Below are 14,526 nucleotides of genomic sequence, written 5' to 3'. Positions count from 1 at the left end.
TAAGGAATAGCATGCACAGAGTCCAAGGGTTCCCCTTAGAGGTAAAAAAGTGGTAAAAGAGATAATACTAATGCTCTATTTTGTGGTAGTGTGGTCGAGCAGTAGGCTTATCCAAGGAGTAGTGTTAAGCATTTGGTGTACATACACATAGACAATAAATGAGGTACACACACTCAGAGACAAATCCAGCCAATAGGTTTTGTTATAGAAAAATATCTTTTCTTAGTTTATTTTAAGAACCACAGGTTCAAATTTAACATGTAATATCTTGTTTGAAAGGTATTGCAGGTAAGTACATTAGGAACTTTATATCATTTCAATTGCATGTATACTTTTCAAGTTATTCACAAATAGCTATTTCAAAAGTGGACACTTAGTGCAATTTTCACAGTTCCTAGGGGATGTAAGTATTTGTTAGTTTTACCAGGTAAGTAAGACACTTACAGGGTTCAGTTCTTGGTCCAAGGTAGCCCACCGTTGGGGGTTCAGAGCAACCCCAAAGTTACCACACCAGCAGCTCAGGGCCGGTCAGGTGCAGAGTTCAAAGTGGTGCCCAAAACGCATAGGCTTCAATGGAGAGAAGGGGGTGCCCCGGTTCCAGTCTGCCAGCAGGTAAGTACCCGCGTCTTCGGAGGGCAGACCAGGGGGGTTTTGTAGGGCACCGGGGGGGACACAAGCCCACACAGAAATTTCACCCTCAGCGGCGCGGGGGCGGCCGGGTGCAGTGTTAGAACAAGCGTCGGGTTCGCAATGGAAGTCAATGAGAGATCAAGGGATCTCTTCAGCGCTGCAGGCAGGCAAGGGGGGGCTTCCTCGGGGAAACCTCCACTTGGGCAAGGGAGAGGGGGTCACTTCTGCAGTGAAAGTCCGGTCCTTCAGGTCCTGGGGGCTGCGGGTGCAGGGTCTTTTCCAGGCGTCGGGACTTAGGTTTCAGAGAGTCGCGGTCAGGGGAAGCCTCGGGATTCCCTCTGCAGGCGGCGCTGTGGGGGCTCAGGGGGGACAGGTTTTGGTACTCAGTCGTAGAGTAGTCCGGGGGTCCTCCCTGAGGTGTTGGTTCTCCACCAGCCGAGTCGGGGTCGCCGGGTGCAGTGTTGCAAGTCTCACGCTTCTTGCGGGGAGATTGCAGGGTTCTTTAAAGCTGCTCCTTTGGATAAAGTTGCAGTCTTTTTGGAGCAGGTCCGCTGTCCTCGGGAGTTTCTTGTCGTCGTCGAAGCAGGGCAGTCCTCAGAGGATTCAGAGGTCGCTGGTCCCTTTGGAAGGCGTCGCTGGAGCAGAGTTCTTTGGAAGGCAGGAGACAGGCCGGTGAGTTTCTGGAGCCAAGGCAGTTGTTGTCTTCTGGTCTTCCTCTGCAGGGGTTTTCAGCTAGGCAGTCCTTCCTCTTGTTGTTGCAGGAATCTAATTTCTAGGTTCAGGGAGAGCCCTTAAATACTAAATTTAAGGGCGTGTTTAGGTCTGGGGGGTCAGTAGCCAATGGCTACTAGCCCTGAGGGTGGGTACACCCTCTTTGTGCCTCCTCCCAAGGGGAGGGGGTCACATCCCTAATCCTATTGGGGGAATCCTCCATCTGCAAGATGGAGGATTTCTAAAAGTTAGAGTCACTTCAGCTCAGGAAACCTTAGGGGCTGTCCTGACTGGCCAGTGACTCCTCCTTGTTTTTCTCATTATCTCTCCTGGACTTGCCGCCAAAAGTGGGGGCTGGGTCCAGAAGGCGGGCGTCTCCACTAGCTGGAGTGCCCTGGGGCATTGTAACACGAAGCTTGAGCCTTTGAAGCTCACTGCTAGGTGTTACAGTTCCTGCAGGGGGGAGGTGTGAAGCACCTCCACCCAGAGCAGGCTTTGTTTCTGTCCTCAGAGAGCACAAAGGCTCTCACCGCATGAGGTCAGCAACTCGTCTCAGCAGCAGGCTGGCACAGACCAGTCAGTCCTGCACTGAACAATTGGGTAAAATACAGGGGATATCTCTAAGATGCCCTCTGTGTGCATTTTTTAATAAATCCAACACTGGCATCAGTGTGGGTTTATTATTCTGAGAAGTTTGATACTAAACTTCCCAGTATTCAGTGTAGCCATTATGGAGCTGTGGAGTTCGTGTAAAACAGACTCCCAGCCCATATACTCTTATGGCTACCCTGCACTTACAATGTCTAAGGTTTTGCTTAGACACTGTAGGGGCATAGTGCTCATGCACATATGCCCTCACCTGTGGTATAGTGCACCCTGCCTTAGGGCTGTAAGGCCTACTAGAGGGGTGACTTACCTATGCCACAGGCAGTGGGAGGTTGGCATGGCACCCTGAGGGGAGTGCCATGTCGACTTAGTCATTTTCTCCCCATCAGCACACACAAGCTGGCAAGCAGTGTGTCTGTGCTGAGTGAGGGGTCCCTAGGGTGGCATAAGACATGCTGCAGCCCTTAGAGACCTTCCCTGGCATCAGGGCCCTTGGTACCAGGGGTACCAGTTACAAGGGACTTACCTAGGTGCCAGGGTTGTGCCAATTGTGGAAACAATGGTACATTTTAGGTGAAAGAACACTGGTGCTGGGGCCTGGTTAGCAGGGTCCCAGCACACTTCTCAGTCAAGTCAGCATCAGTATCAGGCAAAAAGTGGGGGGTAACTGCAACAGGGAGCCATTTCTTTACATTAGTTCTTAGGTCCAACACTCATTTCTTGTTGAATAATGCCCTTAATTCAAGTGGTGGGGTAGATTACATTTGGAGGTTTGGACTCACTTTCCTCAGGATAAGTAATGTTCTAAGAAGAGATTTGAGTGCATCGACCCTTTAACACAAACAATACAAAATTCTTTGTTGTGTAATGCAAATCCTATTTTATTCAAGATGGTTATTCCAGATGATACGTTAGCTTAGTATTGAAGTCTAAGTTGAAGCTGTAGCCAAATCAACCTTGCATCTGTAGCCAACACGTAGGCTCCTTATAATAGGTAGAACACAATTTGAGTACACAAATGAAGCTTTGAGATGGCCCCAGGCTGTCGAGCCACATAAGGGGCAAAACACGTGTTGGCTACTGATTAAAGGTTGATTTGGCTACAGATACAACTTTGACTTCAATACAAAATCAAATGTATCATCTGGATTAACCGTCTCAAATAAAACAGGATTTGTATATACACAACAAATAATTCCATATTGTTTTTGATGAAGGGTAGATTTACCTTTTATAAAGCAGCATTGACTATAACTTATCATCAGGACACCTTCAACAGCACAGTGTATCTAAAATTCTCTAAAAACCTGGGTTTTAGAAATAATCCATTAATCTGATTTTGTCTTTCACAGAGCTATATCTGCTGCCAATCTCCATCTGCGTACAAACCATATCTACGTGTCCTCTGACGACATCAAGGAAACGGGCTACACATACATCCTTCCTAAGAACGTTCTGAAAAAGTTCATCTGCATCTCTGATTTGCGGGCACAGGTCAGTATTTGATGTCTTATACATTACCCCAGTCATGAGGAGTGCATACCATCTATTTAGAGTCCTTGAAAGACTGATAGTATTATATGAGATAAAACTGGTCAGAAATAATTGGCATACCCTGAAGTTAAGCCTCCAGCCAAGAATGTTGGGCATTGGAGAGTGGGCAGGGGGTGCCAACAGTGTAGAATTTACAGACCCACTATCACCTGCGTAAGATTATAGAACAAGTATGACCGGTATCAATAGTGTGTGAATTGTAGGACAAGATGAGTCCGTACCAAGAGTGTGAGAACGAAAAGAGTGGATTATTACAAGTGTTAGAAGTAATGGGCAAGAAGTGCAGGAATCACCATTGTAGAAAACAAAAGGTGACTATAGGGAACCACCACTATTATAGGATAAATGGGGAGAAAATAAGTTACCATGAACATCAGGATCTGTGAGGCTACAAGGGCAATTAATACCAGCATTGTAAGCCACACTCCAAGAATGAAAGGCAGTCTGTGTGCGGAACTACAGACGTTGGATAGTTACTGCTGTGTTTAAGAAACGGAGAGTCCTGAAGAAAGTAATTGCCATTGTGGAGCAGACTAACAAATGGAAGTGCAATTACCGGGGTAGGAAGTAGACGCCAGGAAGAGAGGTTGCCCTTGGTTTGTGAAGTGCATGGTATGTTCAGATGTGCAGGCCTCACCAGTGTGCAAACTACTGCTTTGTGACTGGAAGAAAATGTAGGTGCTGAGGTTCATATCTCTTGTCATTGTGAGATGTCCATTGGTACAAATATGGTCATTGATGGCTTGGTTTATCAACAGATTGCTGGTTACCTCTATGGAGTGAGCCCCCCAGACAATCCCCAGGTAAAGGAGATCCGCTGCATAGTTATGGTGCCACAGTGGGGGACCCATCAGACTGTCCATCTTCCAAGTCAGCTTCCTGGACATGAGTATCTCAAGGTAAAGTATTTCTTCAGAACTAGGCACATGCTTTTTTTTTTCCTTCTCAAATGTACTTGATCACAAATTTACAGCTTAATTTAGTCACATTCAGTACATGTAACCTAAATCGCCATTCATTGCTAGACATTTAGCTTAAAATTAAAAAATAATAATAATATTAATAACAAGGCTATTCTATGAATAATTTTGAGAATTGTTCTTCTGAAGGAAATGGAGCCACTGGGCTGGATTCACACTCAACCAAACGAGTCCCCACAACTGTCACCACAGGATGTCACCACCCATGCCAAAGTCATGGCAGACAACCCTTCATGGGATGGAGAGAAGACTATCATCATCACGTGCAGGTGAGCTAAGACTATTCCATGCAAAGGCTACACCATTGTAGCTATTCTAGGGTTCCTGGACTGCATGGGCACAGCACTGCATAGGAAGTAGCTCATACATTGGTAATGCAGTCTTTATAATACTATAGTACAGCAGGGCACCTCTGTTTGAGGGGTTCAGTTTGAATAAACATCCCATTTGGTAAAATAATCAGGGATGGCTTGGGTCTTAAATGTCTGAAAGGTCATCCACTCCCAGTCAAAAGTGATGTTTTGCTGTCTTGCTTGGTTGAATCCAGAAATTATGTGTATGGATTGAACACTTAGTAACACCCCTTGGGTAGGGGAAGAGCAGGTCACTTTGCGGGAGCTCAGTCTTCCTCAGTTGAGATTGTTGAGATTGAGAAAATTTAAACCATCCAAGGATTGTGCTACTAAAGGCCATTTGTGTAGACTAGAAAAGGAAGAGTGTTGTAGTTTAGAATAACCTCACAGGTAGTTAAAGCAGCAATAGAGAAATTTTTTCATCTGTGAGATACCAAACCATGTCCCTGAGACTATGGATAGTGTAACCATCGTCTAGATTGCATGCAACATAAAAAAAATAAAAAAATGGAAAACTCTCTTTAGATGAGACATTTTGTGTTTATGCCACTTTCTAGAGTTCTTGACTCTACCCTGCTATAATGTGTCAGGGCTACTCTTTATTTCATAGAACATAATTTTAGGGCTGTTGCATACGTCTGTTAAAGATGGCCATTCATTCTATCCATCCATAATAGTGGAACAACTATTTTCTAATAAAAATCATTAATGAGTATTTAGAAGGTCCGAAAAGGAAATGTCACGCAGTCAGGTAATGAATACCATTGAGATTTTTTTTTTTAACTCCTACAAGGACTTTGCATTTTATATGAAAGAGAAGTAAACGTTACATTAAAGCATAACGAATGAGTGGATATTCCTCCATAAATGACGCTAAATAGACCATTTTAAGCCAGTCCTGGTCTTCTAATGAGAGTTTTTGTTAATCTTCTTCAGTCTCACAAGACTGGAACATGCCATTTTCATTTGATATTTAACAAATGATAAGCCACATCTGGGGCCCAATGGTGTTGATTGTTCGGAAAGTGATTTTCTGATTCAGCTTAGTAAGTTGCAGAGTTAAAATTGTGTGGGGTAATTCAGCAGTCATGATGGTGAATCTAGGAATTTAACTTTGTTTTATACAAGTGTGTTTTCCTTTTAAGTGCAAATTAATATACCAGAAAGTAGCTTTTATTGTTGCCTTTGCTCTCTAGAATGTTTTTATTTGGTTTCTTAGTTCACTTACCAATGTTATTCTTTCTAAACCTCCTCAGAACAAATTTGGTCTCTTACGAGGTTTTTGGTGGGTACCAAAGACCGACTTCTTTACGCCCTTCAAGAAGCAGAAATTGAATCGGCAAAGACTATAGGTTTTGCTGTTTTTTAAGACAAAATGATGTTTTCACACCAGTCAAAAGCTTCATTGTCACTTTCCCAGTGCAGGCTGCAGTACCATAGGCTGTTAATAGAGGGTCCCTGAAAGTCACAAATGGTTTCAATAGCAAGGTGCAATACCTTAAGCCATTACTAAAGTTCCTGTAGGAAAAACATGCCCCTTTTTCACAAAAACTCTGCTTCAGAGGAGGCATATAAACACTGCAGAAGTAGGTATAGGAAGGTTCCTGTGGGTAGGGGTGACAGAGTAGAGTAAGCTAGGTTAGGCATGGTGGTAGAGCAGTGATGGTATTATAATTACATGTTCGATGGCATCTGTCGCTGTAGATACGCATGTTCTGCAATAGCTCGCCATCTGGTGTTGGGCCGGAGTGTTACAAGTTGTTTTTCTTCGAAGAAGTCTTTCGAGTCACGGGACCGAGTGACTCCTCCTTTTGTCTCCATTGCGCATGGGCGTCGACTCCATCTTCGATTGTTTTTTTTCCGCCATCGGGTTCGGACGTGTTCCTGTCGCTCCGAGTTTCGGAACAGAAAAAATAGTTAATTTCGGAAGATTTTCGTCGGTATTGTTGCGTTCGGGATCGGCGTACTTAGATTCAACACCGCATCGAAGATCGAAGAGCTCCGGTGCCCTTCGGGGTAGTTTTTCGATCCTCCGTCGGGGCCTGGTCGGCCCGACCGCGTGCTGAGGAACGCCGATGGAACGGACCCCTTTCCGTTTCTGCCCCAAATGCCACAATAAATACCCCTACACAGACCAACACTTGGTCTGCAACCTGTGCCTGTCACCTGAGCACAGCGAAGACACCTGCGAGGCCTGTCGTGCGTTCCGGTCCCGAAAAACACTCCGAGACCGTCGAGCCAGAAGACTTCAAATGGCGTCCGCACCGACAGCCCGACGGGAGTTCGAGGAACAGGAAGAGGAAGGTACCTTCTCGATCCAAGACTCAGACTCCGAAGGATTCGACGATACACAAACCGTGAGTAAGACGTCGAAAACCACACAAAGAAACATTTACAAGGCCCAGGGGACGCCACTGCCACCAGGCCATGGCTCAACCCATAAAATCGGTGACCGACCGTCGGCACCGAAAAAGGCCCAAACGGTGCCGAGATCGTCCGACTCCGGTCGAGACACCGGCACGCAGCCTTCTCGGGACCGAGAAAGTGCTGGAGACAAGCCTCGACACCGAGATGCCGGTGTGGACACGGCTCGACGCCGAGACAGCGGCACCGAAACAGATCGACGCCGAGAGGTTTCGGCCCCGAAAAGAAAAAAAGTCACCTCGGAGCCGAAAAAACACGCAGACAAAGTTTCCATGCCGAAACAAACTGCAAGCGACCCAGCTTCAGGCTCTTATACAGAAGAGCACTCGCTAACCTCCCAAATGCAGAAGCATAGGTTTGAGGAAGAGCTACAAGCAACTGATGCGGACCATACGCAAAAGCGTATCTTCATTCAGCAGGGGACAGGAAAAATAAGCACCCTTCCCCCCATTAGGAGAAAGAGAAGGTTGGAGTTCCAGACGGAACAAGCACCACAACCAAAAGTGGTGAAAAGAGTTACACCACCACCCTCTCCTCCGCCCGTGATTAACGTTTCACCAGCACAAACGCCATCACACTCCCCAGCTCACACCACCATGAGCCAGGGTGACCAAGACCAGGACGCATGGGACCTATACGACGCCCCAGTGTCAGATAACAGCCCAGAGGCATACCCTACAAAACCATCTCCACCAGAAGACAGCACCGCGTACTCTCAGGTGGTGGCTAGAGCAGCACAATTTCACAACGTAAGCCTCCACTCAGAACAGGTCGAGGATGATTTCTTGTTCAACACACTCTCCTCCACCCACAGCTCCTACCAAAGCCTGCCTATGCTCCCTGGTATGCTCCGGCACGCAAAAGACATATTTAAGGACCCGGTCAAAAGTAGGGCAATCACACCAAGGGTGGAAAAAAAGTATAAGCCGCCTCCTACGGACCCGGCTTTCATCACAACACAGCTGCCACCAGACTCTGTTGTTGTAGGAGCAGCTAGGAAAAGGGCCAACTCTCACACATCTGGAGATGCACCACCCCCAGATAAAGAAAGCCGCAAGTTTGATGCAGCTGGTAAGAGAGTCGCAGCACAAGCTGCAAACCAGTGGCGCATCGCGAACTCCCAGGCACTACTTGCGCGCTATGACAGAGCCCACTGGGACGAGATGCAACATCTCATTGAACATCTGCCCAAAGACTTCCAAAATAGGGCAAAACAAGTGGTTGAGGAGGGACAGGCCATCTCCAACAACCAGATCCGCTCCTCCATGGACGCTGCAGATACAGCTGCACGGACAATTAATACATCTGTAACTATCAGAAGGCATGCATGGCTCCGAACGTCTGGATTTAAACCAGAGATTCAACAAGCAGTTCTCAATATGCCTTTTAATGAAAAAGAACTGTTCGGTCCAGAAGTGGACACAGCGATTGAGAAACTCAAAAAAGATACGGACACTGCCAAAGCCATGGGCGCACTCTACTCCCCGCAGAGCAGAGGGAATTACAGCTCATTCCGTAAAACGCCCTTTCGAGGGGGGTTTCGGGGTCAAAGCACACAAGCCAGCACCTCACAAGCCACACCGTCCAGTTACCAAGGACAGTATAGAGGAGGTTTTCGGGGACAATATAGAGGAGGGCAATTCCCTAGAAATAGAGGAAGATTCCAAAGCCCCAAAACCCCTACTACTAAACAGTGACTCACATGTCACTCACCCCCTCCACACAACACCAGTGGGGGGACGAATAGGTCATTATTACAGAGCATGGGAGAAAATCACTACAGACACTTGGGTTCTAGCAATTATCCAACATGGTTACTGCATAGAATTTCTACAGTTCCCTCCAAACATACCACCAAAAGCACAAAATTTAACAACACACCATTCCAATCTCCTAGAGATAGAAGTGCAGGCACTATTGCAAAAGAATGCAATCGAATTAGTGCCAAACACACAAATAAACACAGGAGTTTACTCACTGTACTTTCTGATACCAAAGAAGGACAAAACACTGAGACCAATCCTAGACCTCAGAGTAGTCAACACTTTCATCAAATCAGACCACTTCCACATGGTCACACTACAAGAAGTATTGCCATTGCTAAAGCTGCACGACTACATGGCAACTTTAGACCTCAAGGATGCTTATTTCCATATACCAATACACCCATCGCACAGGAAATACCTAAGGTTTGTATTCAAAGGAATACATTACCAATTCAAGGTACTGCCTTTCGGATTAACAACCGCACCAAGAGTCTTTACCAAATGTCTAGCGGTAGTCGCTGCACACATCAGAAGGCAGCAAATACATGTGTTCCCATATCTAGACGACTGGCTAATCAAGGCCCATTCGTTAATAGAGTGCTCAAATCACACAAATCATATCATACAAACCCTCTTCAAACTAGGGTTCACCGTCAATTTCACAAAATCCAAAATTCTGCCACGCAAGGTACAACAATACCTGGGAGCCATAATAGACACATCAAAAGGAGTAGCCACTCCAAGTCCACAAAGAATTCAAAATTTCAACACCATCATACAACGCATGTATCCAACACAAAAGATACAAGCAAAGATGGTATTACAACTCCTAGGCATGATGTCATCATGCATAGCCATTGTCCCAAACGCAAGACTGCACATGAGGCCCTTACAACAATGCCTAGCATCACAGTGGTCTCAAGCACAGGGTCACCTTCTAGATCTGGTGTTAATAGACCGCCAAACTTACCTCTCGCTTCTGTGGTGGAACAACATAAATTTAAACAAGGGGCGGCCTTTCCAAGACCCAGTGCCACAATACGTAATAACAACAGATGCTTCCATGACAGGGTGGGGAGCACACCTCGATCAACACAGCATACAAGGACAATGGAACGTACATCAAACAAAACTGCATATCAATCACCTAGAACTTCTTGCAGTTTTTCAAGCACTAAAAGCTTTCCAACCAATAATAGTTCACAAATACATTCTCGTCAAAACAGACAACATGACAACAATGTATTATCTAAACAAGCAGGGAGGGACGCACTCCACGCAGTTAAGCCTGTTAGCACAAAAAATTTGGCATTGGGCAATCCACAACCAAATTCGCCTAATTGCACAGTTTATACCAGGGATACAAAATCAACTCGCAGACAATCTCTCTCGAGATCACCAACAGGTCCACGAATGGGAAATTCACCCCCAAATACTGAACACTTATTTCAAACTCTGGGGAACACCTCAGATAGACTTGTTTGCAACAAGGGAGAACGCAAAATGCCAAAACTTCGCATCCAGATACCCACACAAACAATCCCAAGGCAATGCCCTATGGATGAACTGGTCAGGGATATTTGCTTACGCTTTTCCTCCTCTCCCTCTCCTTCCTTACCTGGTAAACAAACTCAGTCAAAGCAAACTCAAACTCATATTGATAGCACCAACTTGGGCAAGGCAACCCTGGTACACAACGCTGCTAGACCTATCAGTGGTACCCTGCATCAAATTGCCCAACAGGCCAGATCTGTTGACACAGCACAACCAAAAGATCAGACACCCAGATCCAGCATCGCTGAATCTAGCAATCTGGCTCCTGAAATCCTAGAATTCGGGCACTTACAACTTACCCAAGAATGTATGGAAGTCATAAAACAAGCAAGAAGGCCATCCACCAGGCACTGCTATGCAAGTAAATGGAAGAGGTTTGTTTGCTACTGCCATATTAATCAAATACAACCATTACACACAACTCCAGAACATGTAGTGGGTTACTTGCTTCACTTACAAAAATCTAACCTAGCTTTCTCTTCCATTAAGATTCACCTTGCAGCAATATCTGCATACCTGCAGACTACCTATTCAACTTCCCTATATAAAATACCAGTCATTAAAGCATTCATGGAGGGCCTTAGGAGAATTATACCACCAAGAACACTACCTGTTCCTTCATGGAACCTAAATGTTGTCCTAACTAGACTTATGGGTCCACCTTTTGAACCCATGCACTCCTGCGACATACAGTTCCTAACCTGGAAGGTGGCATTTCTCATCGCCATTACTTCCCTGAGAAGAGTAAGCGAGATTCAGGCGTTTACTATACAGGAACCTTTTATACAACTACACAAAAATAAAGTCGTCCTAAGGACCAATCCTAAATTTTTGCCAAAGGTTATTTCACCGTTCCATCTAAATCAAACAGTGGAACTTCCGGTGTTCTTTCCACAGCCAGATACCGTAGCTGAAAGGGCACTACATACATTAGATGTCAAAAGAGCATTAATGTATTACATTGACAGAACAAAGAACATCAGAAAGACTAAACAACTCTTTATTGCATTTCAAAAACCTCATGCAGGAAACCCAATTTCAAAACAAGGTATAGCCAGATGGATAGTTAAATGCATCCAAATCTGCTACCTTAAAGCTAAACGACAGCTGCCCATTACACCAAGGGCACACTCAACCAGAAAGAAAGGTGCTACCATGGCCTTTCTAGGAAACATCCCAATGCAAGAAATATGTAAGGCAGCCACATGGTCTACGCCTCACACATTCACCAAGCACTACTGTGTAGACGTGTTATCCGCACAACAAGCCACAGTAGGTCAAGCTGTATTAAGGACATTGTAGGAAGTTGGCTCTGTATGTGCTATTTCAAAGTAAGGAATAGCATGCACAGAGTCCAAGGGTTCCCCTTAGAGGTAAAATAGTGGTAAAAATAGATAATACTAATGCTCTATTTTGTGGTAGTGTGGTCGAGCAGTAGGCTTATCCAAGGAGTAGTGTTAAGCATTTGTTGTACATACACATAGACAATAAATGAGGTACACACACTCAGAGACAAATCCAGCCAATAGGTTTTTGTTATAGAAAAATATCTTTTCTTAGTTTATTTTAAGAACCACAGGTTCAAATTCTACAGGTAATAGCTCATTCGAAAGGTATTGCAGGTAAGTACTTTAGGAACTTCAAATCATAAAAATTGCATGTATACTTTTCAAGTTATTCACAAATAGCTGTTTTAAAAGTGGACACTTAGTGCAATTTTCACAGTTCCTGGGGGAAGTAAGTTTTTGTTAGTTTTACCAGGTAAGTAGGACACTTACAGGGTTCAGTTCTTGGTCCAAGGTAGCCCACCGTTGGGGGTTCAGAGCAACCCCAAAGTCACCACACCAGCAGCTCAGGGCCGGTCAGGTGCAGAGTTCAAAGTGGTGCCCAAAACACATAGGCTAGAATGGAGAGAAGGGGGTGCCCCGGTTCCGGTCTGCTTGCAGGTAAGTACCCGCGTCTTCGGAGGGCAGACCAGGGGGGTTTTGTAGGGCACCGGGGGGGACACAAGTCCACACAGAAATTTCACCCTCAGCAGCGCGGGGGCGGCCGGGTGCAGTGTAGAAACAAGCGTCGGGTTTGTAATGTTAGTCTATGAGAGATCTCGGGATCTCTTCAGCGCTGCAGGCAGGCAAGGGGGGGATTCCTCGGGGAAACCTCCACTTGGGCAAGGGAGAGGGACTCCTGGGGGTCACTTCTCCAGTGAAAGTCCGGTCCTTCAGGTCCTGGGGGCTGCGGGTGCAGGGTCTCTCCCAGGCGTCGGGACTTTAGGTTCAAAGAGTCGCGGTCAGGGGAAGCCTCGGGATTCCCTCTGCAGGCGGCGCTGTGGTGGCTCAGGGGGGACAGGTTTTGGTACTCACAGTATCAGAGTAGTCCTGGGGTCCCTCCTGAGGTGTTGGATCGCCACCAGCCGAGTCGGGGTCGCCGGGTGCAGTGTTGCAAGTCTCACGCTTCTTGCGGGGAGCTTGCAGGGTTCTTTAAAGCTGCTGGAAACGAAGTTGCAGCTTTTCTTGGAGCAGGTCCGCTGTCCTCGGGAGTTTCTTGTCTTTTCGAAGCAGGGGCAGTCCTCAGAGGATGTCGAGGTCGCTGGTCCCTTCGGAAGGCGTCGCTGGAGCAGGATCTTTGGAAGGCAGGAGACAGGCCGGTGAGTTTCTGGAGCCAAGGCAGTTGTCGTCTTCTGGTCTTCCGCTGCAGGGGTTTTCAGCTGGGCAGTCCTTCTTCTTGTTGCAGGAATCTAATTTTCTAGGGTTCAGGGTAGCCCTTAAATACTAAATTTAAGGGCGTGTTTAGGTCTGGGGGGTTAGTAGCCAATGGCTACTAGCCCTGAGGGTGGGTACACCCTCTTTGTGCCTCCTCCCAAGGGGAGGGGGTCACAATCCTAACCCTATTGGGGGAATCCTCCATCTGCAAGATGGAGGATTTCTAAAAGTTAGAGTCACCTCAGCTCAGGACACCTTAGGGGCTGTCCTGACTGGCCAGTGACTCCTCCTTGTTATTCTCATTATTTTCTCCAGCCTTGCCGCCAAAAGTGGGGGCCGTGGCCGGAGGGGGCGGGCAACTCCACTAAGCTGGAGTGCCCTGCTGGGCTGTGACAAAGGGGTGAGCCTTTGAGGCTCACCGCCAGGTGTCACAGCTCCTGCCTGGGGGAGGTGTTAGCATCTCCACCCAGTGCAGGCTTTGTTACTGGCCTCAGAGTGACAAAGGCACTCTCCCCATGGGGCCAGCAACATGTCTCTAGTGTGGCAGGCTGCTGGAACCAGTCAGCCTACACAGATAGTTGGTTAAGTTTCAGGGGGCACCTCTAAGGTGCCCTCTGTGGTGTATTTTACAATAAAATGTACACTGGCATCAGTGTGCATTTATTGTGCTGAGAAGTTTGATACCAAACTTCCCAGTTTTCAGTGTAGCCATTATGGTGCTGTGGAGTTCGTGTTTGACAGACTCCCAGACCATATACTCTTATGGCTACCCTGCACTTACAATGTCTAAGGTTTTGTTTTAGACACTGTAGGGGCACAGTGCTCATGCACTGGTACCCTCACCTATGGTATAGTGCACCCTGCCTTAGGGCTGTAAGGCCTGCTAGAGGGGTGTCTTACCTATACTGCATAGGCAGTGAGAGGCTGGCATGGCACCCTGAGGGGAGTGCCATGTCGACTTACTCATTTTGTTCTCACTAGCACACACAGGCTTGTAAGCAGTGTGTCTGTGCTGAGTGAGGGGTCTCTAGGGTGGCATAAGACATGCTGCAGCCCTTAGAGACCTTCCTTGGCATCAGGGCCCTTGGTACCAGAAGTACCAGTTACAAGGGACTTATCTGAATGCCAGGGTGTGCCAATTGTGGATACAATGGTACATTTTAGGTGAAGGAACACTGGTGCTGGGGCCTGGTTAGCAGGGTCCCAGCACACTTCTCAGTCAAGTCAGCATCAGTATCAGGCAAAAAGT

At 46.6% G+C, this 14,526-nt stretch overlaps 1 protein-coding gene across 1 annotated transcript in view; it reads left to right on the top strand.

Annotated features, from left to right (window-relative positions):
* Positions 1-14,526, top strand: part of PRPF8 (pre-mRNA processing factor 8) — a 200,002-nt gene that overhangs the window by 163,712 nt on the left and 21,764 nt on the right. Inside the window, exons 39-41 of the mRNA XM_069226117.1 lie at positions 3,300-3,441; positions 4,260-4,400; positions 4,611-4,750. Of these exons, the coding sequence (XP_069082218.1) occupies positions 3,300-3,441; positions 4,260-4,400; positions 4,611-4,750 (423 nt within the window). The remainder of the gene's footprint in view (positions 1-3,299; positions 3,442-4,259; positions 4,401-4,610; positions 4,751-14,526) is intronic.

The sequence above is a fragment of the Pleurodeles waltl genome, chromosome 3_1 (assembly GCF_031143425.1).
Source record: "Pleurodeles waltl isolate 20211129_DDA chromosome 3_1, aPleWal1.hap1.20221129, whole genome shotgun sequence".
Lineage (NCBI taxonomy): Eukaryota > Metazoa > Chordata > Amphibia > Caudata > Salamandridae > Pleurodeles > Pleurodeles waltl.
This window is presented reverse-complemented; position numbering and strand designations above follow the sequence as displayed.